The 22,500-nt window shown below is 40.0% G+C and overlaps 2 protein-coding genes across 2 annotated transcripts in view; both read left to right on the top strand.

Annotated features, from left to right (window-relative positions):
- The window catches only part of LOC138031356 (uncharacterized), a 44,657-nt gene extending 24,360 nt beyond the window's left edge, over positions 1-20,297 (top strand). Inside the window, exons 10-17 of the mRNA XM_068879062.1 lie at positions 196-315; positions 3,105-3,224; positions 4,337-4,456; positions 4,619-4,735; positions 7,651-7,773; positions 11,974-12,093; positions 14,545-14,775; positions 17,108-20,297. Of these exons, the coding sequence (XP_068735163.1) occupies positions 196-315; positions 3,105-3,224; positions 4,337-4,456; positions 4,619-4,735; positions 7,651-7,773; positions 11,974-12,093; positions 14,545-14,775; positions 17,108-17,424 (1,268 nt within the window). The 3' untranslated portion in view covers positions 17,425-20,297. The remainder of the gene's footprint in view (positions 1-195; positions 316-3,104; positions 3,225-4,336; positions 4,457-4,618; positions 4,736-7,650; positions 7,774-11,973; positions 12,094-14,544; positions 14,776-17,107) is intronic.
- Positions 20,298-21,110: 813 nt separating this feature from the next.
- The window catches only part of LOC138031355 (uncharacterized), an 18,650-nt gene continuing 17,260 nt past the window's right edge, over positions 21,111-22,500 (top strand). Inside the window, exons 1-2 of the mRNA XM_068879061.1 lie at positions 21,111-21,139; positions 21,435-21,532. Of these exons, the coding sequence (XP_068735162.1) occupies positions 21,111-21,139; positions 21,435-21,532 (127 nt within the window). The remainder of the gene's footprint in view (positions 21,140-21,434; positions 21,533-22,500) is intronic.

Below are 22,500 nucleotides of genomic sequence, written 5' to 3'. Positions count from 1 at the left end.
TGATTTTCATATTAACAGACATTTTAATCTAATTCCATCTGCATCATGAGCGCCGACAGAAATCTACTTAACAGCGAGATCGGTAGTAGATAGTTTTTATTGCAAGATCGAGACAGGAGCTTTGAAAGACGCACTCTCGCTGAAAGAGCTTGAATAACTAACTATTGATGTTTCCCGATGTTTAACTTGTTCCAGACGTTAACGAGTGTTCGTCTGAAAACCAGTGTCACGTGAATGCCACATGTACGAATACCAAAGGATCTTACAATTGCACTTGCAAAGAAGGATATGAAAGAGACGGAGGAAACTGCACAGGTAAAGTCAAAAAGGTGTTACGAAGGTATTATCGGGACAGATGTTTACAGTTTTGTTTTGCACGCCTTGCGTGCCCGTAGGTCACGTGATGTTTTAGCACACCGACCTTGTTGTCGTGCTTTGCTTGAAAGTGCAGTCCTCGAGTTCCCTTTGTTCTGAGAAGGTCGTGGGAATGAGGTTCTCTAAAGCCTGGTTTTCACTTGCGACGCAAGCATAAACGCAAGCAGAAGAATGCTTAACCGTGAAAACGGGGCTGGCGCAAGCACAGGCGCAAGCATCAACGCAAGCACAAGAGTGCTTAATTCACCGTAAAAACGGGCCTGACACTAGCACAAGCGCAAACATAAACGCAGGCACAAGAGTGCTTAATTCACCGTGAAAATGGGCCTGGTGCAAGCACAAACGCAAGCACAAGAGCGCTTAATTCACCGTAAAAAAGGGCCTGGTGCAAGCACAAGCGGAAGCATAAACGCAAGTACAAGGGTGCTTAATTCACCGAGAAGACGGGTCTGATGCAAGCACAAGCGCAAGCATAAATTCAAGTACAAGATTGCTTAATTCACCGTGAAGACGGGCATGGTGCAAGCACAAGCGCAAGCACAAACGCAAGCACAAGAGTGCTTAATTCTCCGTGAAAACGGGCCTGGTGCAAGCACAAACGCAAGCACAAGAGCGCTTACCTCACCGTGGAAACGGGCCTGGTGCAAGCACAAGAGCAAGCATAAACGCAAGTACAAGAGTGCTTAATTCACCGTGAAAACGGGCCTGGTGCAAGCACAAGCGGAAGCATAAACGCAAGTACAAGATTGCTTAATTCACCGTGAAGACGGGCATGGTGCAAGCACAAGCGCAAGCACAAACGCAGGAACAAGAGCGCTTAATTCACCGTGGAAACGGGCCTGGTGCAAGCACAAGCGCAAGCATAAACGCAAGCACAAGAGTGTTTAATTCACCGTGGAAACGGGCCTGGCGCAAGCACAAGCGCAAGCATAAACGCAAGCATAAGAGTGCTTAATTCACCGTGAAGACGGGCCTGGTGCAAGCACAAGCGCAAGCATAAATGCAAGTACAAGAGCGCTTAATTCACCGTGCAAACGGGCCTGGCGCAAGCACAAGCGCAAGCATAAACGCAAGCATAAGAGTACTTAATTCACCGTGGCAACGGGCTTGGCGCAAGCACAAGCGCAAGCACAAGAGCGGTTAATTCACCGTGAAAACGGGCTTGGCGCAAGCATAAACGCAATTACAAGAGCGCTTAATTCACCGTGAAAACGGGCCTGGCGCAAGCACAAGGGCAAGCATAAACGCAAGCACAAGAGTGCTTAATTCACCGTGAAAACGGTTTTGGCGCAAGCACAAGCGCAAGCATAAACGCAAGCACAAGAGTGCTTAATTCACCTTGAAAACGGGCCTGGCGCAAGCACAAGCACAAGCGCAAGGATCAAAATGTATCCATATATTTCTTTGTGCTTGGGTTATGATTGCGTTCGCTTGCGTTTTGTGAAAACGGGACGCTACTCAAGCACAACACAAGCTGTGATGTTCACATATCTCCAGGATTGACCCTAATTAGGTGCACGACGATTTCAATAAGCGTCACGAAGTGTCCCCTTGCACTTCTCGCCAACTTCAACATCACTCATGTCTCGGAAAAAGACATTTAACGTCACCAAGTATCTCCCAAATGCTGCTCAATAAAAAGTTAAGATTAACTGCTGCATTTTCCCAAAGCTAAAAATAACGCTAACTTTTTCCCTTACCTTGTTATTAAAAATAGGTAGCAAATGCTAAGCCTTAAAGGGACACTTCTTGTTGGATGTTAATTGAGCGTGCGTCTAATTAGAGTCAACCTTGGACACAATAAATACCTGATGTACATATCTAGACGAATTGCAGACGAAATTATCCTGAACGAGTTATTCGTCTCTAGTATAAATTCGGCCGTTTATATATATACAAATTATCAGACGAAGTATCTTATTTTGCCCAAGTTCATCGCAGACGGATGACCCATTTCTAGGATGATGCGTCTCTAGTATAAATTCACCCAAACGTTAAGATCCCATCTAAAAATATGAGCCTTACAAAATGTTCTGTTAATTGGTTTCAGCCACGTGGCTCCGAGAGTAACTTAACGGATGCCAAAGAATCGAACGGCGTGCCATTTTAAAGTTAAATAGCCTGATATCTAGCCTGTAATTGTACTTGAATCGTTCACGTAATCTTGTCCAAAACATACACATTTGGGACGACCTGGTTCAAAACAAAGGGATGTTAGTTGAAGTCTACATCAAATTGCAGAAAAATTCAGAGCTACTTTCAGAAATACGATCGATATAGGATTTTTCAAAGCAATTAAGTTAATAAGTGATCTCAATTTGTTGGGTTGCCTGTGTATAATTATTGATTCGCAAATAAAAGTTCCCGGATATTTTCATGTTAATTGACGATTTGCATCTGACGTCACGGCAGCCATGTTGGTGTACAGAACAATGCAATAAAATGTCTTTTTGGAATTTGACTCTATTATTATACAAAACTTGTGGGGCCATTTCCTATTGTTTTTTACACCAACATGCCCGTGTCATCACGTGGATGCAATCCAAAAATAGATAATTTAATCTAATTCCATCTCCATTATGAGCGCCGACAGAAATCTAATTGACAGCGAAATCGGTAGTAGATAGTTTTTATTGCAAGATCGAGACAGGAATTTTGAAAGACGCACTCTCGCTGAAAGAGCTTGAATAACTAACTATTGATTTTTCCCGATGTTTAACTTGTTCCAGACGTTAACGAGTGTTCGTCTGAAAACGAGTGTCACTTGAATGCCAAATGTAGGAATACCAAAGGATCTTACAAATGCACTTGCAAAAAAGGATATGGAGGAGACGGAAGAAACTGCTCAGGTAAAGTCAAAAAGATGTAACGAAGGTATTATCGCCACTAATGATTACAGTTTTGTTTTGGACGCCTTGCGTACCTACTAGTCACGCGATATTTTGCCACCCGTCGACTTTGTGATCGTCACCATGTTGTATCGCTTGGAACAAGAGGCTACGGGTAGTCTACACTTTGCTTGAAGAAATTTTAGCCGATTTCCTTTAAAATTCACAGTATTTCAGTGATTTTGCTACAAGAACTTGTTCAATGTCCAGTTCAATTCCGAAGTCTAAAGTCCAAAGTCCAAATTCCGTGACTCAACCATATGGTTAGAATGGTTGTTCACATTTAAAACTGTTGTTAATGGCGTTGAATCCAATCAAAACCAGTAAACAGATTTTTTACAAGTTTCCATGTTGGGTTTAAAAATACTCCACAACAATCAGCAGCCTCAGAACCTGGACAAATGTGAATTATAATGACAAGTCATTATGTGGATGATGCGTCTCTAGTATAAATTGACCCAAACGTTAAGATCCCATCTAAAAATTTGAGCCTTACGAAATGTTCTGTTAATTGGTTTCAGCCACGTAGCTCCGAGAGTAATTTGACGGATTCCAAAGAATCGAACGGCGTGCCATTTTAAAGTTGAATAGTCTGATATATAGCCTCTAATCGTATTTGAATCGTTCACTTAATCTTGTCCAAAACATACACATTTGGGCAACCTGGGCCAAAACAAAGGGATGTTAGTTAAAAACGTCTCTATCAGGCGAATTTAATCTACAGCAATTTGCAAATAATTGAGAGCTTTTTTCAGAAATACGATCGATTTAGGATTTTTCAAAGCAATTAAGTTAATGAGTGATGTCCATTGTTGGGTTGACTGTGTATAATGATCAATTCCAAAATAAAAGTTCCCGGATATTACCGACACGAAGCATGGCATGCTTTTCATCTTAATAGATAATTTAACCTTATTCCATCTCCACCATGAGTGCCGACAGAAATATAACAGCGAGATCGGTAGTAGATAGTTTTTATTGCGAAATCGAGACAGGAACTGTGAAAGACGCACTCTCACTGAAAGAGCTTGAATAACTAACTATTGATTTTTGCGATGTTTAACTTGTTTCAGACATTAACGAGTGTTCGTCTGAAAACGAGTGTCACGTGAATGCCACGTGTACGAATACCATAGGATCTTACAATTGCACTTGCAAAGAAGGATATGGAGGAGACGGAAGAAACTGCTCAGGCAAAGTCAAAAAGGTGTAACGAAGGTTTCATCTCGACTGATGGTAACAGTTTTGTTTTGCACGCCTTGCGTGCCCGTTAGTCACGTGATGTTTTCGCAAAAACGGACCTTGTTGTCGTGCTTTGTCCTCGAGTTTCCTTTGTTATGTTCATTTCGTTGCAGACATTGACGAGTGTTCATCTGAAAACAACTGTCAAGTGAATGCCAGCTGTACAAATACCTTAGGATCTTACAATTGCACTTGCAAAAAAGGATATGGAGACGGAAGAAACTGCTCAGGTAAAGTCCGGTCTAATGATTGAGGGTGCAATCGCGACGTGTTTTGACTTGTTTTGGCACACCTCGACCTTGTGGTCGTCGCCTGTTAAATCGCTTGGAATAAGAGGCTACGGGTAGTCTACACCTTGTTCGAAGGAATTTTAGTCGATTTTTTTTTTTAATTCACAGTATTTCAGTGATCGTTTTTTCTTCAGTAGCTTGGTTAATTTCCAGTTCAATTCCACATTCAAAACTGTTGTTAACGGCGTTGACTCCAATCAAAACCAGTAAACAGATATTTGCTTTACAAGTTTCCACGATGGTATTAAAAAATACTGTACAACAATCAGCAGCCTCGGTACCTGGACACCAAAATTTCGAGTTGAACCGGGACAAATGTGAATGAAAAGCCATTCTGTCCACATCGAAAGGACCCCACTCAATTGATACTTAACAATTTAGGATTTAACATCCCATCGTTGGGATCAACGACACGACTCAAATAATCGGCGTACTCATTCTCCTTCCTCGGGATCCATTGGGTCGGAAAAGTCTGAAAAGATACTCCCGATACGAGGAACTCATGACACGTTCACAATCATTCCACATTCCAGAACAAAATTTGATCTCGTCACAGCAAGAAACATGAGCTCCATAATCCGACAGATAACACGACAGGTGTATTAATCGGGTAGCCGTTAAATGCATCTACTTGCCCTACCCAGGATTTCAATTCTTGTAAAACGCCTCCGGGAGCAGAAAGCACGTCATTCCACGAACGCCTTAGTTGAACGAAAAAGTACATTTGTGTTGTGAACAAGCAGGCAATTGGGCCAAAGCAACAGTGAGGGAAATGACAAACCCAGAAACTGACTAGCTACGTCTCAAACTCGAAGGTTAGGAAAATCATTATTTAGCCTGGTCAAAACAGACTTCAACTTCACAATCTTTTTCTCTCGCCAATCTGACGGGGTTCCCAACAGGACTTATTTTCGTTGTACTTCCAACCAGAATTCTGAAGGTGAGACCTGACCAATGAAGAAGCAGATCTCGCATCGGTAAGAGATCTGCGAGCAAAAATGCCATCGTCAATATACAAAATAGCAAAAATACCGAGTGATCTCCAACGTGCAACGAATGGCCTAAACATTCTAGTGAATAGATAGCAAGCCGATCATAAACCAAAAGGCAAAACTCTGAAAACAAAATACCTAACGACTCCCGAGAATCTCCAGGGAACACCCAGATATTTCCAAAAATTACTATTAACGTCCACACGATGATAATCAGAATCTAAATCAAACGAAAAAATAAAAAAAGTTCTCGAAACATTGCAGCAAGGGGAGGCAAACCATGATATTCTAACTTGAGTTTTGGAACAAACTGATTAGCTGATCGACTACGATCCGAGACCAAACGTAACTTGCCGCCTGAAACTATAAAAAGAGGAAGGGGAAAGTCCTGGAGACGAGGTTCACAAAAACCTTGGCTCGGTTGTTCAAAAGCCGATTAACGCTATAATCCCAGATTACAATTAACCAAGGAGTTTATTTCTCTTCTCCAAAATGCTGTTCAACGCTTTTATTCGGCAAAACTTTACATTTGTGTCATGGAGTTAGAAACTTCGCAGAATTTTCAGGAGTATGCTAATTTTATTCTACATGCCAGAACTTTTTAGAGTCATACTGGTCAGTCAACATTAGTCAGCGATACCAAAAATAGATATGTTGTAATGTACAAAAATAGAGTTGATTTAGAAACTTCTAGGAAAAAAAAGAAAAACTGTATTCACCGCCTTAGTTCAAGCGGTAGTAGTGGTTGTTGTGGAATTTTGTCCTGTAAAAGAAAAAGAAGACGAGTGATAAAAGAAGGCTTTTCCTGTGCATGTGAGACTACTGAAGGTAAAGTTGTTGTAGACAAGTGGATATGTTGTGGTTTAATTTGGTTTTGGGTTGAATTTTTTTTTTAACCATTTCTTTTTTTTTTCCAAACCAGTTTACATTTTTGTAACTACTGTGGTTTCAGTTTTAATCAGCTGTCTTAAAAATCGATTTTTCTTTTTGTGGGGGTGTAGTCAAAAAACAGGGGCTTGGATTTTCTAGGGAGTCTAAAAACAACAAGACATCTTTTCCTACCTTCTACACACCTATCCCTCCCTGATCCTCTCCAGTACTTCTATCGTACACCACCCTCCCTTCACAATGTTCCTTGCATATGTTTCCTACTTTCAATTTCAACCTAGTTTGAAATTAAAATGACCTAGGTTGAAATTAAAATTAACCTGAATTTAAATTTAACTGTAACAAATACATGCAACTTGGCTGGCGGAAATGTCAGAGTATAACTTTTTCAGCAGCGTACAGAGAGGAGGTGGGGGGAGATTTATGTCTTGAAAGGATGGGAGAGGGCGGGAATAAGGGTGTATTAACTGGAAGGGAAGTATTACCGCCAGTTCATTATATAATTTTCGCAAAATAGCGTTGATCGATATCGATTCCTCTTCCAGCATCCAGTTATACATCGGAAGTACAAATAAAATGATTTCTTTTAGACAAACCATTCTTCGGATGCATTCCCTGTACGCTTCCTTTCAAAGATTAAAAAATAAACTGAAGACGAAGCAACAGCATCTGAAAACAGAGCCTTTAGAAACATCCTGTTCAAATCCTTCGCGGCTGTTATAAATTGATCAATCGGAGAGAGGCCCAAAGAGCGCTATTGTTTAATTTACGACCAATAAGAGAAAAGAGGAAAAAGCCAGAATTTGGCATCTTTAAATGTAATCCCACAAGTAAATGTATCATGCCCTCCTTCCCCAAGATAAAACTTAAGGAGGAAAGATATTATTTCAGGCTATGCTGATGGTGGCAATGTTAACGTCGTTTGCAGTCACGCGAGAACAAAACTAAAACTGAGGCCCTGAATAATTTTTCTAGATGTCGACGAGTGTTCGTTGGGAAAACAGAACTGCAGCACTAAAGCAGTGTGTACCAATACCGAGGGTTCATATAATTGCACCTGCAAGGAAGGTTATAATGGAGACGGACGGAATTGTTCAGGTGAGCTCATGGATATTAATCGCTTTTTAAAAATTCAAGATAGCAGCAGCAATGGAATGGAGCGCGAGTTAGATAATTCAAATTATAGTCATTGTTTTGTTGCATTTCGTGTTTATAATACAGTTCATATATGTGTCAATATATAGTTCTTGCATTCTTGTTATGTACGGGTTTCCTTATATGGTCAGTAGTTATATGGGATACTTCAGACCAGATTTGACAGGTAGTTACCAAATGACGTCATCAATAAAAAAGACAAAAGAAAGGGTGTGCATAAATTAAGGACAAGTTGGGGCATGACGCAACGCCGCGTAACCCAAAGAGACACGTGTAACAACACGTGCATCGCATAAATTAGAGTTACGTTGAAGAGATGTAGGTCACGTACGAACATGAGATGAGAAGGCTAGCTCCACAACACGCACAAAATCCAGCCGGGAAAATATATTAGGGACGGTGCCTACTATTGTTATTGCGCATACGTTCTGCGCATGTCCAGATACTCGGATTTCCTATCGCCGATGCTTACTAATGCAAGGATATTTTTGCGCGGTTTAAAACTATCTGGAAAAAGTAGATCTTAGTAAGTACTCTTGGTATCCAAAAAGAAAATTGGGGGTAACCATGCATTTTTGAGAGATAATTAAGCTTCAATTTAAGAAAGAACTCCATACATTGCTTTGTATTTTAAAGCTTTTTACAAATATTATTCATGAATTATCTTTGAAAAATGCGTGGTTACCCCCAATTTTCTTTTTGGATTTCAATAACACTTGTGAAGATCTACATTTCCTGCATAATCACACACCGGGGCAAAAATATCTTTAATTAGTAGGCACCGTCCTTAAGCGCGCGCGCATGTGTAACGATAAAGTAGTACCGTGTGTGCATATCATTTTGGTTGTGTGTCAATAGTTAGGCTGGCTCGTGGAGAGAGCTCCTTCCTGTTCTGGAGTTGAACAGTGAATGAGAGATGACAGCGAAACAAATACATGACTTCATATGAGAAGCCAATCACAATGACACCAGGTGACGTCATCAAAAACCAATCAGGGACAACGATGACCTCATCGAAAACCAATGAAAAACACAACAAAATGAAAGTTTTAGCGGACAAACGTTCGAAATATTCCAAACCAAATGAGCTGTCTTTTTTTTGCAATCTTTAAAGCTGGTCATGCTTCTGTGACTGTAGTAGTAGTGCTATTGTTTTCCTTTCTTTACACCAGTTTACCATTTTTATTGTATGACGTTCGATTCGATTGTCAACTAAGCATAGCATACACTGACAAAGATTTCTTAGAAAAGGCTGGAAAAAAAGGGAGCAGCAATACAAGTTCTACAATTTCGAATCACTACGGACCATTCGTTTTCGACTGAGACGGGAGTAAATCTAGTTCAATGTTCTCTTTAATAATTTGGACTTTGAGAATCGCTTGAAACCGTCGTAGCGTGGAACGGGAATATTTAGTTGGTTGCATATCGTATTTCAAAATGCCGTTCACAACATTGACGCAGTGAGCAAACAAAAACTTACATTTCAAACGCTTTATTAAAAGAAAAAAGACACTCGAATTACAAGTTGATATAAACGCTTGTTTTTCGAACATCGAAGCTTAATTTGAAATTATCCAAATAGCATGACAAACTTTTCCAGAAAATAAAACAAATTATTCGTTATGTGTTCACTTTTAGAAGCCGTTCCCAACACTGACGTTCGAATTACAAGTTGATAGAAACGCTTGATCTTCGACCATCGAACCTTAATTAGAAATGCGTTACTTGACAATGTTTAGTACAAATTGATAGTTTAGCGTGACATGCAGGTTTCCAAGAAAAAAGTAGCCAATAAGAATTTGTTACAGTTGCGAGAAATAGTTCTCTTAAAAAAACAAATGCCGCATCGTAACCGCAGTCCCATAAAGTTGAAAGTTGTTTTGAAAACGCACCAAGTGTACAACTAACAGGGACGTTGCTAAGATTTTTCAAAGGGGAGGTCACATTCGCTTACAACCAAGGTACTTACTGGTCATCCACGGTGTTTTTGGTGAAAGTGACAATTTTTCGCATGAGCAGCGAGTGAGGGGAGGAGAGGGACAAGCCTATAAAATAGCTGCATACTATCGATCTCAGACGTCAGTGGACAAGGGCGACAAGGGTGTTGATTTCAGTCTGCGGTTAAAAATAAAGCTGATCACGTGATAATACTTTTGTAGCTCTGCTCTGACGAAAAGTTTTCATCTGCTTCTTATTTCCTGCAATAAGGCTTTTCCCGTAATAGCTTCTGCCGGTTTTACTGGCCGTCAACACCGTTTCTCGCTTTTCTCTTTGGGGAGAGCAACAGAAAATAGCGTCACGAGATCGGTATTTTTGAAACCGCAGAGCACCTAAAAAATATTATTACATCATCAGAATTTTTTAACCGAAGACTGAGGCAACGTTTACGCGAACGCAGTTTCATATGTAACCGCATCGAAAACGATGCGGTTACACCTTTCGTTTACACGACACCGGTCTAAACTGTTGCCGAGACCGTGACGATTTGAAACCGCTGCCAAAAGTGAAGCGTTTTCAAAACAACGCTGTTTTGTCAGTCGTGTAAACAGTGAAACCGCATCGATTTGAATACGCATGAATAGGTTACTATTTTGGTGCGAAATTTGTTTGCATTGTTCAATTCAAAATAGTGAATTTAACACATAGTGCAACACTCGCTTATAACGTCACGACTTTGATTTTCTAGCGAAAACGGATTTTGGAAACACTTCCAAACCGCATCGATTTTGATGCGGTTTCGAAATCATGGAACTATGATGATGTGGAATTGCTTCCGAGTAAACGCTGCCTGAAATCAACGGTCCGTGAAGTGGGCTGAAAAAAAGTCTTTGTCCACGAACGTCTGAGATCGATAGTACATGAAGCAGGTTGCACGGCCACCCTAGGACCCCCCTGGCTACACCCCCCTGGCTACACCCCCGCTGGCTACGCCCCCGCATCTCATGAGCGCCGACAGAAATTTAACAGCGAGATCGGTCGTAGGCAGATTTTATCAGTCCGGGCCATAACCATTCTGGATATCGGTTTCGAGCTTTGTGATTGGTTGAGATCAAAACCAAAACAAAGTAAAATTTGCCGAGAGATACTGGAAACAAGAAGAAGCTGAATTTTTTTGTTTTTTTTTGTGGCGACCATGTTGTAATGCGGCAGTAAGCCATTCTGTTGGCCTGCATGTTGATCTGAAACTCACAGCAACATAATGTAAGCTTAAAGGTAAGATAAATAATTGGACTTTAACTTTAAAATGCCCGGCCACAACGTATGGTTAAAATCTACGGTTTACACGACACTCCGATAGATCTGAACAAAGGGAATCGGCCTAGAAAATTGCACACTAACAGACTTCCAACTTCCGTTCACTCGAGCAAAAACCTCGTTCACTCGACTGGAATTTTGACCATTGGAAGCAAATGTATTCTAGTTTTTGAAAATATTTTTTATATGAATCCAAAAAATGTTACATACCTGAAAACTTTAACGAAAGAGAGGTTATCCCTCAATCGAGATAGATCTTCGCAACAAGCACCTTGACTCGACTTTTCATCGGAATTTCTCTGTCTCATTACCTCGATCGCCATCAATTCTTTGCTTGTTGTGCGTATTTGTTTGTCGTCTGAAATTTTCCAAGATTTCATGGGATATGTCGCTAGGGCTCGAACAAGAGTAATGAATGAATTTTTTCGAGGTCCCACTTCGACACCCATATTAGTGACGTCATCAAATATGCAGAAATGGTTATGGTCCGGATTGCAAGATCGAGACAGGAACTATGAAAGACGAAATCTCCCTGAAAGAGCTCGAATACCTAACTATTGATTTTTCCGATGTTTTACTTGTTCCAGATATTAACGAGTGTTCGTCTGAAAACGAGTGTCACGTGAATGCCACATGTAGGAATACCATAGGATCTTACAATTGCACTTGCAAAAAAGCATTTGGAGGAGACGGAAGAAACTCCTTCGGTAAAGTCAAAAAAAGTGTAACGAAGATATTATCGCGACTGATGCTTACAGTTTTGTATTGCACGCCTTGCATGCCCGTTAGTCACGTAATGTTTTCCCACACAACGAGTTGTCGTCGCCATGTTGCTTTGTTTGAAGGTGAAGTCCTCAAGTTCGTTTTGTTTTGTTCATTTGGTTCCAGACATTGACGAGTGTTCATCTGAAAACAACTGTCACGTGAATGCCAACTGTACAAATACCATAGGATCTTACAATTGCACTTGCAAAAAAGGATATGGAGGAGACGGAAGAAACTGCTCAGGTAAAGTCCATCCTAATGATTGAGGGTACAATCGCGACTGATGCGGACAGTTTTGTTTTGCACGCCTTGTGTGCCCATTAGTCACGTGATGTTTTGGCACCCGTTGATCTTATGGTCGTCGCCATGTTGTATTGCTTGGAACAAGAGGCTACGGGAAGTCTACACTTTGAAATGAAGATGTTAGATGGGCCCCTTGTGTGGGCCAATTTCCATCAGTAGGGTTAACGCTCACATGGTTCATATGGGATTGAAATCTAGCACTTCACATTACACTCTATTCAGTTAACTCTGTTTAAAATATAAGAGCTACACACGGCCAACGTTTGTATAAACGTAACCTTTCCTTGTACTTGTACATAATCATTGCCGTGACTTTAACATCTTTAGTTCCCACGGCCTGCTCCCGTCTGACCTTGTAGCTCAGTCGGTAGAGCGGCGGAGATCGAACCCTAAGGTCGTGGGTTCAATTCCCACCCTGGTCAGAGTTTTTCTCTGTCCTTGTGTGGGCCCATTTCCATCAGTAGGGCTAACGCTCACATGGTTCATATGGTATTGAAATCTAGCACTTCACATTACACTCTATTCAGTTAACTCTGTTTAAAATATAAGTGCTACACGGCCAACGTTTGTATAAACGTAACCTTTCCTTGTACATGATATTTTAACTTGAATTTCGGAACAAACGGATTAGCTGATCCGAGACCAAACGTAACTTGCCGCATGAAACTATAGAAAGAGGCAGGGAAAGGTCCTGGACACGAGGTTCACAAAAACCTTGGCTCGGTTTTTCAAAAGCCGATTAACGCTATAATCCCAGATTAAAATTAACCAAGGAGTTCATTCCTCTTCTTCAACATGCTGTTCAACGCTGTTATTCGTCAAAACTTTACATTAGTGTCATGGAGTTAGAAACTTCGCAGAATTTTCCGGAGTATGCTAATTTTATTCTACATGCCAGAACTTTTTAGAGTCATACTGGTCAGTCAACATTAGTCAGCGATACCAAAAATAGATATGTTGTAATGTACAAAAATAGAGTTGACTTAGAAACTTCTAGAAGAAAAAAGAAAAACTGTATAAACAGCCTTAGTTCAAACGGTAGTAGTGGTTGTTGCGGAATTGTGTCCTGTATGTAAGTAAGAAGTGGTAACAGAAAAATAAGACGAGTGATAGAGAAGCCTTTTCCTGTGAGACTACAGAAGTTAAAGTTGTTGTAGACAAGTGGATATGTTGTTGTTTAATTTTCTTTTTGGTTTGAATTTTTTTTAAACCAGTGTGTTTTTTTTTTTCAAACCAGTTTAAATGTTTGTAACTACTGTGGTTTCAGTTTGAATCAACTGTCTAAAAAATGGATTTTTCTTTTTGTGGAGGTGTAGTTAAAAAACAGGGGCTTGGATTTTTAGGGAGTCTAAAAAACAACAAGACATCTTTTCCTCTCTTCTACTCACCTATCCCTCCCTGATCCTCTCCAGTACTTCTATCGTACCCCACCCTCCCTTTACAATGTTCCTTGCAGATGTTTCCTACTTTCAATTTTAACCAAGTTTGAAATTAAAATGACCTAGGTTGAAATTAAAATTAAGCTGAATTTAAACTTAACTGTAAAAAATACATGCAACTTAGCTGGTGGAAATGTCACTGTATAACTTTTTCAGCAGCGTACAGGGAGGAGGTGGGGGGAGATTTATGTCTTGAAAGGATGGGAGAAGGCGGGAATAAGAGTGTATTAACTGGAAGGGAAGTATTACCGCCAGTGCATTATTGCCAATGAAATGTAAATTGTATGCTACTCAAAAACGCGACATTAAAGTGATTGAAAATATGTAATTTTCGCACAATTGTCAAAATTTAATTGTCGCGAAATATACGCACATCAAAATCGCGAATAAACATGTCGCGAAAATTTCATGTAATTAGCTATTACGAATTCACCCATTACGTAATGATAAACCTTGGAATTGAATATCGGCCCTCATGCAAACTGGACCGGAATTTTTCTCGAGAAAAGGAAATTTCATTTTTCACTAATCTAGTAATAGCAAGGACCAAGAGATGATGAGGAGAGAAAACACATCCCCATGCTCCATGATTCTTTTTAAGTTTCGCGCCATGCTGTAAAAGTTATTTTGGTCTCGTCTAATCTCGTACCCAGATCTCAATCTGTCATTGAAAATGACCGTGGGAGATGTGGGAACGAGATTAGCTCTCGTCTCCATGGTCACGTAGCCAATGATAACCAATTAGGTGTCTTCTTAAAGTAACCGCGCATCATCTCCACGAGCTAAATTTATATTGAAAAAAAATATCATTGGAAGAGAACCATACATGGCGAATGTATTCTCTCCACTCATGCTCTCTAAAGATTGGGGAATGCCACACGTATCATCTCATTTAACGATACTTGCAAATATTTACTCATATAACTTAATTTCTTTTCAAATTACTTGGCAGCTATGATGAATTCAGTGATATTATCCAGTGATGGATTTTATCTACGCCATCTTGCAATGTTTCTGTCGCCTGTCATTGGAGATGATTCCCGGTGGGAACTCTGTTACAGACGTTCGACCCACAGACCTAATGATAAAACATTTCACAGTAATTGCGATGGAAAAAACAACACGGTTACAATTGTCAAGAAAAACGATTTCGTGTTTGGAGGATTCACAGATATCCCTTGGGGTGGGTATTCAATGTTCAGCTATCTTTAAATCACGGTTTTACGTTACTGCGATAAATTTCTTGTTTTATTGTATACACACGATTTTAAAGGATTTCGTCGCTTCTAAACAGCGAAGTTATTTAACGTCAGAAGAGCAACAACATATCAGATAAATTTTCGGTGCAAATTTGTAACTTTTTTTCAAAGTTCATCTTCTCTCATAAATATTGTAAAGATCCCATATGATAAAGTGCTCATTAACTGAGTTAAGCTGGGGCCAGACAGGATATTAAAAATATGTGGCCAGAGGTCATGGTGCACGTAACTTTGCGCTCAGTCCGTACGCGATGACCTCGGGTCAAATTTCCCGTCCTACCCTCCCACTCAAGAAGTACATGATCTTTAAAACGCGGCTTCGAACTTGATTTATAATTCCCGTCCAGAGTATTGCAATGGAGCTATCAAGCCAAGGCAACTGTTATATGGACGTTTTGTGAGCTCTTAATACCGTGAAGGATGTGCAACCTCGTTCCCAGGGGCAAAGCCCTAGGAACGAGGTTGAACGCGCTTAATACGAAGAGACTTCATATAATATATTGATTTAGCCAGGCCTAAAAACGGAGATCCCGGGTCATTTGTTCTTACAATAAGTTAACCTGGCTTAAGCCTGCGATCCAATCGAAGCCCAGTATCTGGTCAGTGGTCAATAAAAAAACTGACCTCAATATGGTCACGTGATACTGGTCAGTGGACACCTTGTTTTGATAGGTGTCAATTGACTAAAACATGGATGTCCAATATCAAAGATGTACGCTGTAAACCAGGGCGCCCTGCTGTAAACTGTAAACATGGCCGCCTCGATGAGCTCTAAACTTGAGCCGGCGATATGGTCACGTGATACTGGGCATAGATGGTGGGTTGGACGTACGGTCATACGGTGACCAAAATCAAATTTTCTCGCACAGATGGTTTACCATATTTTCTTACAATTGTGTTCCGCTACGAAAGTTACTTCGACAGGAATAAAAGGAAAGGCTCAAAAAATCCAACCTTGAACAAGTTTTGAATCCTTCACCACTGCGATACCGGTGCAGCGCTCCACAAATTGATCTATCAAGCCAATTGGGGGCTTGTCGTTATGTGCGCTCGTAATAAATTCACGGAGGGGGTGGATATGAAGAGACGATTGTAATAGTACTGCGCCGGTATTTCAGAGATAATAAGTAAAAATCCCAGTCAAACCAAATAATATGCAAGGGCATCTAAACGTCCTTACCTGTCCCTTAATCGTGGTCTTCTTTACTAGAATAACCCCCCATCTCTGGGGGGTACTCTCGTATATGGGCTATATAAATATGTGCGGCCCCAAAGGGTGTGGTTTTTATCCATCTTGGTCTGAATTGAACATTTTGGTCTGAAATAGGGTATGGTTTGTTCACTTAAGTTTTAATTGGGTATGTTTTTTTAGAAGAATCTTCTTCTTTAATTTATCCTTATGCAATAACAGGAACCCATGACCCGGAGCCTACAACTCTATTGTGTTCGTGTCACGGTCACCTGACCGGAACTGCCTTAGTTTTTTTCGGAAAAGGTAGTCTAAAAATAGATCGGTCTGTAAAAATGCCGCGACATATATAGGCCCAGTATATGGGTGTTGTAGGCTCCGGGTCATGGTAAGACCTTCAACAAAGCTCGTCTCAAATTATTAAGCCAACCGTGTTACAACTGAAATAGATCTGAAAATAAGGTCTAAAATAGGTATACAATTTTTTGTCAGGTATGAAATGGGGTAGGGAGAATCTCAGATTTTGGTCTGAAATCGGGTAATGGTTTCAGAAGGTTAGACGCACACCCCAACCCAATTTTTCTGGGAGAACCATTACGAAAATGTTTTAATAATCTCTTTGACTTTTCAAATGCGCAAAATGGTGCTTATACAAAAGCTCTTTGATACATTGGCAGTTTGATTTCGACGCAACGGGACACTTGGTGACATGATGTATCATGTTTAGCTTCCGTTTTATTTCAGGGCCTCAAGTCCTTCCACTCCTGTGATATCGAAGTTCATTCTCCTAACTAGTGCCATAGATTTTTTTGTTGGCTAGTTATGAGAATTTGGTGTTATCAGAAAACAAAGCCCCTCAACTGATAATAATCTTCATTCTCAATACTTGTTCACCGGAAAGTGATTGAAATTTTGAGGGGAATTTTCGTAATTATCACGTTAAGGAGTCAAATTGTTGCTAGGTGACTAAAAAGTGAATAACTTATCCTCTTATTATTTTCTGTTTCAATACGCCATTTCTTTTTGATCTGTTTTTAAGTACAATGAATGATTTTTCCTTCTTTCAGAATCGCCACAAAACGGTTATCAATTCGGTGCCACAGAGAAGGCGTTTATTTTCTCGCTACGAAACACCGAAGGACTGCCGCCCTTCAAAAGCAATGTAAAAAATGCTTCCAAAGCAATACGTAATCGTAAAAATTTTGGTCCTACCTTTGGATATGAGGATATCCTAATTAATAGGCGTGAGAATGGTCGGGCCGGTTCATTCACAAATTTTGGAGACAACTACATTGTCCCAACAGGGGTTCAGAACAAGCCAACTCTTCTTGCCGGAGCTTCAATATTTGTAGAAGATGAGCTGGAGGTTTTTTTTCTTCTGTGAATTAAAGCGCATGCACAGAAGTACGTAGTTATTTGCTATTAGGGAGCTTAAGCAACGACAACGGCGACAGCAACAAGAACATCACAAATTTACATATTTAGTGAACAAAAGCAATGATGGCTTTGCACGCTCTGCACGTGCATCTTTTTATTCTTTTTATTTTTGTCCATTTCTTTGCTTTTGGCAGCAAAACAACAACGTAAAATGACCAAATATAGGTTTTATGAAGAACAGCACTTGAGGATAAATTGTCATTTTCTCTCCTAAATTAAGTGCCGTTCCAACCAGTGTCATTTTTTAAGAACTACTACTGACACCTTTGTCATATTAAAAAAGGTTGAAATAGTCAGGAAGCGATTAAAGTAACCTGAATTTTGAGAGGAGGTTCTCCCCATTGTCATTTGATCTGAAGCTGTTTTCATGTTAAATCAGACAGTACTATTTCTGTAACCGCCGGCTTGTCGGAGAATTGTGGGCTCTTTTAAGCAGTCAAGTCAACTGATCTCTAGAAGAGAATGGATCGAACAACCCATTCAGAATCGCCACAAAACGGTTATCAATTCGGTGCCACAGAGAAGGCGTTTATTTTCTCGCTACGAAACACCGAAGGACTGCCGCCCTTCAAAAGCAATGTAAAAAATGCTTCCAAAGCAATACGTAATCGTAAAAATTTTGGTCCTACCTTTGGATATGAGGATATCCTAATTAATAGGCGTGAGAATGGTCGGGCCGGTTCATTCACAAATTTTGGAGACAACTACATTGTCCCAACAGGGGTTCAGAACAAGCCAACTCTCCAACTCTTTGGTAAAATGACCAAATATAGGTTTTATGAAGAACAGCACTTGAGGATAAATTGTCATTTTCTCTCCTAAATTAAGTGCCGTTCCAACCAGTGTCATTTTTTAAGAACTACTACTGACACCTTTGTCATATTAAAAAAGGTTGAAATAGTCAGGAAGCGATTAAAGTAACCTGAATTTTGAGAGGAGGTTCTCCCCATTGTCATTTGATCTGAAGCTGTTTTCATGTTAAATCAGACAGTACTATTTCTGTAACCGCCGGCTTGTCGGAGAATTGTGGGCTCTTTTAAGCAGTCAAGTCAACTGATCTCTAGAAGAGAATGGATCGAACAACCCATTTTCTTCACTCCCGCGGTACCATCTTGTAGCCACTTTTGCGTTATAGGGTAAAGGCGGAAACTCCTTCGATATGAGGCAAAATCTTTGAAATTGGTTTTTACAACATTGCCACATTACTTTCCTCTCACTTTTGATATTTTTTTGTGATTCGCATGAAACAGTAGATGCTCGATCCAATCATTTTCGAGATCAGCAGTGGTCCCGACTCACTTCAACTGCACTTCTTTCTGAAGTGGTTAGAAGTAGTTTTTATTCAGTGCTAAGCGAAGGAATCGCTGTTTTGGAGCGAAAAATGGGTGTACCCTGGAAACGAGAAAATTAAAGAAACTAAACAATCATGTTGCTGGTCACCAGTCCTTGCTTTGCAGACTCCTCTCGCATATGACGTGGAATAGGATATTTTCATGATGACGCCATTTCACTACAAGTACCAGAATCCTTCAGGTTTTGCTTGTCTCATACTTATTAGAGCTTTTGTTATTTTTACCCCCTGGGAATAAAGAATTTAAGTAAGAAAAGGAGAACAAACTGAATTCTGGTAATTGTAGTCAAATGACGCCATCGTGAAAGTTGCGACACATGTCCTATTTGACACGACTGGGCAACACGAACTGTTCTTAAATGTTTCATTTTACGGGAAAATGTCTGTCTCGTATCGTGCTTGCCTTGGTAGAAAATCTGTAGTTATTCATTTATTTATTTATTTTTTTTTCAACGGGAAACCCATAAAGTTAAATTTAGGCAGTACTCCCTCTTTGCTCTACATTACCAGGAGCCTAGCTACTACTCCAATACTAGGTCTATTTAACGCCTATGTAACGGCATTTTCACAGATCAGATCAAGGAACTTCTAGACGAGTTCTTATATAGTTTGGCTTTTACGAGTGACAATGCTCAATTCCGTGGGTACTTATTTTTTATGCAAGATTTGGGACTGGCTGGAAAGATCAGATTTCGCTGGAAAATCATTCTAAAAATAACTCGGTCTGTAAAAACGCCTTCCGCAAATACAATGAATTCGTATGCTCGTATAGTCATAGGCTCCTGGCACTATCCAGGGGAGCAAAAAGAAAACTAAGCTTTAGTTAATGCCTTTTGTTGTATAAATGAGTCATGTTAGCAGTAGTATATATTTAGTACGGTTTGTTAGCTGGCAGAAGCATAGTCAGTATCTGAGTAGTTGGTATTTAACAATTATTCCTCGAGCCCGAATGGGCTATTGACTCAGAGGCCATGGAGGCGAGAGGAATAATTGTTTTAGTAAAATCCAACTAGTTGGTCAAAAAAATATCGAGACAAAACATCTTTCGCTAGTTAAAGCTGGACTTTAATTGTTGTTTTGGTTTTCAAAGCCGGCGCTTTTCGCTACTAGTGGGCTATAACAAATAGCCTACTAGTAGCTCAACCAATCAGAACGCAGCATTGATAATAGACCACTAGTTGCATTTTACTAAATAGTAATAGATTGATATTATAGAAACCTAATATATAAACATCCTAGTATATCAGCTTTTCAGTGATTGCCCAACGAGGATAAGCTGTACTAGTAATAGTGTTAGTAGATTTATAAGAAAAGGTTTGTAATGCACTTAATTTGTTTGCAAAAAATAAAAGTTAAAGAAAAGTGGAACAAAAGGATGCTATCGATAATAAATCACTAGCGTTTCAAAAAATTCCTTTGCATTCTTTTCATTTTTGTCAGTTTTTCTAAGACGATACAGCTGACATAAAGATGACCTGCGGAAACAAATGACAATAAGAAATTTAAATTCGACAATTCTGGCTGTCATCATGGAATATTCTGCACTGATCAGCAGCTGACAGCCGCAGCCTATCGCGACGATATCTGGGTAACAAATTTTCTCGTATAGTAATTGGCTCTGTGGTGATATGATATTGGTTGGCAAATAGTGTGTATAACAACTCCACTATCGCCTGCAGGCAGTTTGATCCCAATTTTCAGTGAGGATAGTGTTTATTTCGAGACCACACAATCAGAGCAGTGAATACAGGCCCCAGGCTTGTCTTGCTTAGTTAGGGCAAGAAAGCAACATACATATATAGGATTTTATGGTGGGTTTGTTTGCAGTCTGAAGGAAACTGCGATGCTTCAGCAAGACAGAAGTGAACGCAGTGCAAAGTTTGTTGGATTCAGTGTATCAAACCAATCAGATTGCTTGAAACACCAACATTACTGAGTGAGTATACACCCATGTGTGATATCGTGTTTCGGTCTATCAGTCGGAATGCAAATTAAATGCAGGTTTAGCGTGAAGAAAGTCTAAATTTGACATATTTTATTGGAATAAAATTCAAAATCCTCACCGACACACTCCTCCCCACCCATCTGTCGGCTGTACCTGACGAGTGCTAGTGGGGTGTTTGGGAAACCAGAAGGGAGCTGATTCCCTTTTAACTTGTCTTCACACAACAACATTTATATCGCTAAGTATCTTTTCCCTATTAGAGACGATAAGTTGAAAAATCTGTGAGAGACCATTTTCCTTTCGCGTCTAAAAAACGCGCATGCTTAATCTCACTAGTATGACTTTGGTCAGCGGTTGTCCAAAGAGGTAAATATGGCGGCAATCTTCACTGATGTCCACCGTACGGTTTTGTCGAAGAAAAACTTCGATGTAAGAATGGTAATGGCAGAGAAAAAGCAACTTAGATACCTAAAGTTGATTTACACCTTTAGGGATCCAGTGTCTGGGCAGCAGAGATCGTCCTTTTTTGTAAAATCATGCAGCGAAATTCGAACACTGAAGCCTTCATCCGTGGCAGCCGTGGCAGCTGAAACGGTAAAAGAGGGTCTATTCCCCTTCAATTGACCTGTAATGCATTTAAATGTCTTTTTCGTTTATTTAGGGTTGTTTTACATCTATCTGGGTGCGAGGTTGGAGCAAGGCTCTGTGTTAACGAGTCTTTCAATGTGGGAGCCAAAACTTGGAGATCGCCGAAATCAGGCAAGTTCAGAGAGCTATAAATATTCCATCAAGGACGGGACGCAAGGTTTTTCTCCGTAATGACATTATTTATGGTACTTACTTTCCAGTTGCGTTGGTTTGATTGGTTTGATTCATAAATATATAGAATTTGAAGTTGATCGGTGTTCGCGTGTTTGATCAGGCTGTATGATAAGAGACTGGGTGCCTTTCATGTCACACTGGTACCCTCATTCAATCTCAATGTTAATGAAAGTCACCTTTGTGCATTCAAAAGACGTGAAGTAACTGGCAATGGACCATATTCGTATTCTCAGTATTGGACTGGAACAAGCTTTCAATGGAGGCTAATGTGGGGAAATCATTTCAAATGCAAATACTTTTTAATATATTTCCCCGCATTAGCCTCCATTACAAGCTAGTTCCAGTCCAATACTGGGAATACGAATATGGTCTATTGTTTTTGTTTTGTACAGGCTGTAGTGCTTAAGTAATGGATCTTCAAATTTGGGCCAAATTGAAGCCTCTATGTAGGGCGCCAGGAGTGTTTGAGCGGGTGAACTAAAAATCCCTCAATGCTCAAATAATTTAAAAGATCTGATCAAGCGGATTGTGGTTTTAGTATAAGCGCATGAAAGTCTTGCAACACACAAGAAATGAGCGAAATCTATTTTTTTTTTTTTTTATTTCTGGTGGTCGAGAACAAAACAAAAGAACTTTTTGTGCTACATATAGCAAGTGAATTTTATAGCCCGAAGCATTTTCTTCTTTAGGAAAGCTCTGTTTGCTGAGACATTCAATACCTAGGTAGGTGGGTAGGTAATACTTTATTTAGATCCAAATAAACACGCTAGCCCCAACAACACTAGGCGGAAAAAAAAACTAAGACTACTAATTCTATAATGTTCGAACCGCTAAGGCCCTTCATTGTGGGTATTGTTGTGCACCAACTGACAAACTTTATACCTACTTTACCACACAAGAGAATA

This window comes from Montipora capricornis, chromosome 14, assembly GCF_036669925.1.
Source record: "Montipora capricornis isolate CH-2021 chromosome 14, ASM3666992v2, whole genome shotgun sequence".
Classification (NCBI taxonomy): Eukaryota; Metazoa; Cnidaria; class Anthozoa; order Scleractinia; family Acroporidae; genus Montipora; species Montipora capricornis.
The sequence above is the reverse complement of the archived record's forward strand: the minus strand, read 5'-3'. Positions and strand labels throughout refer to the sequence as shown.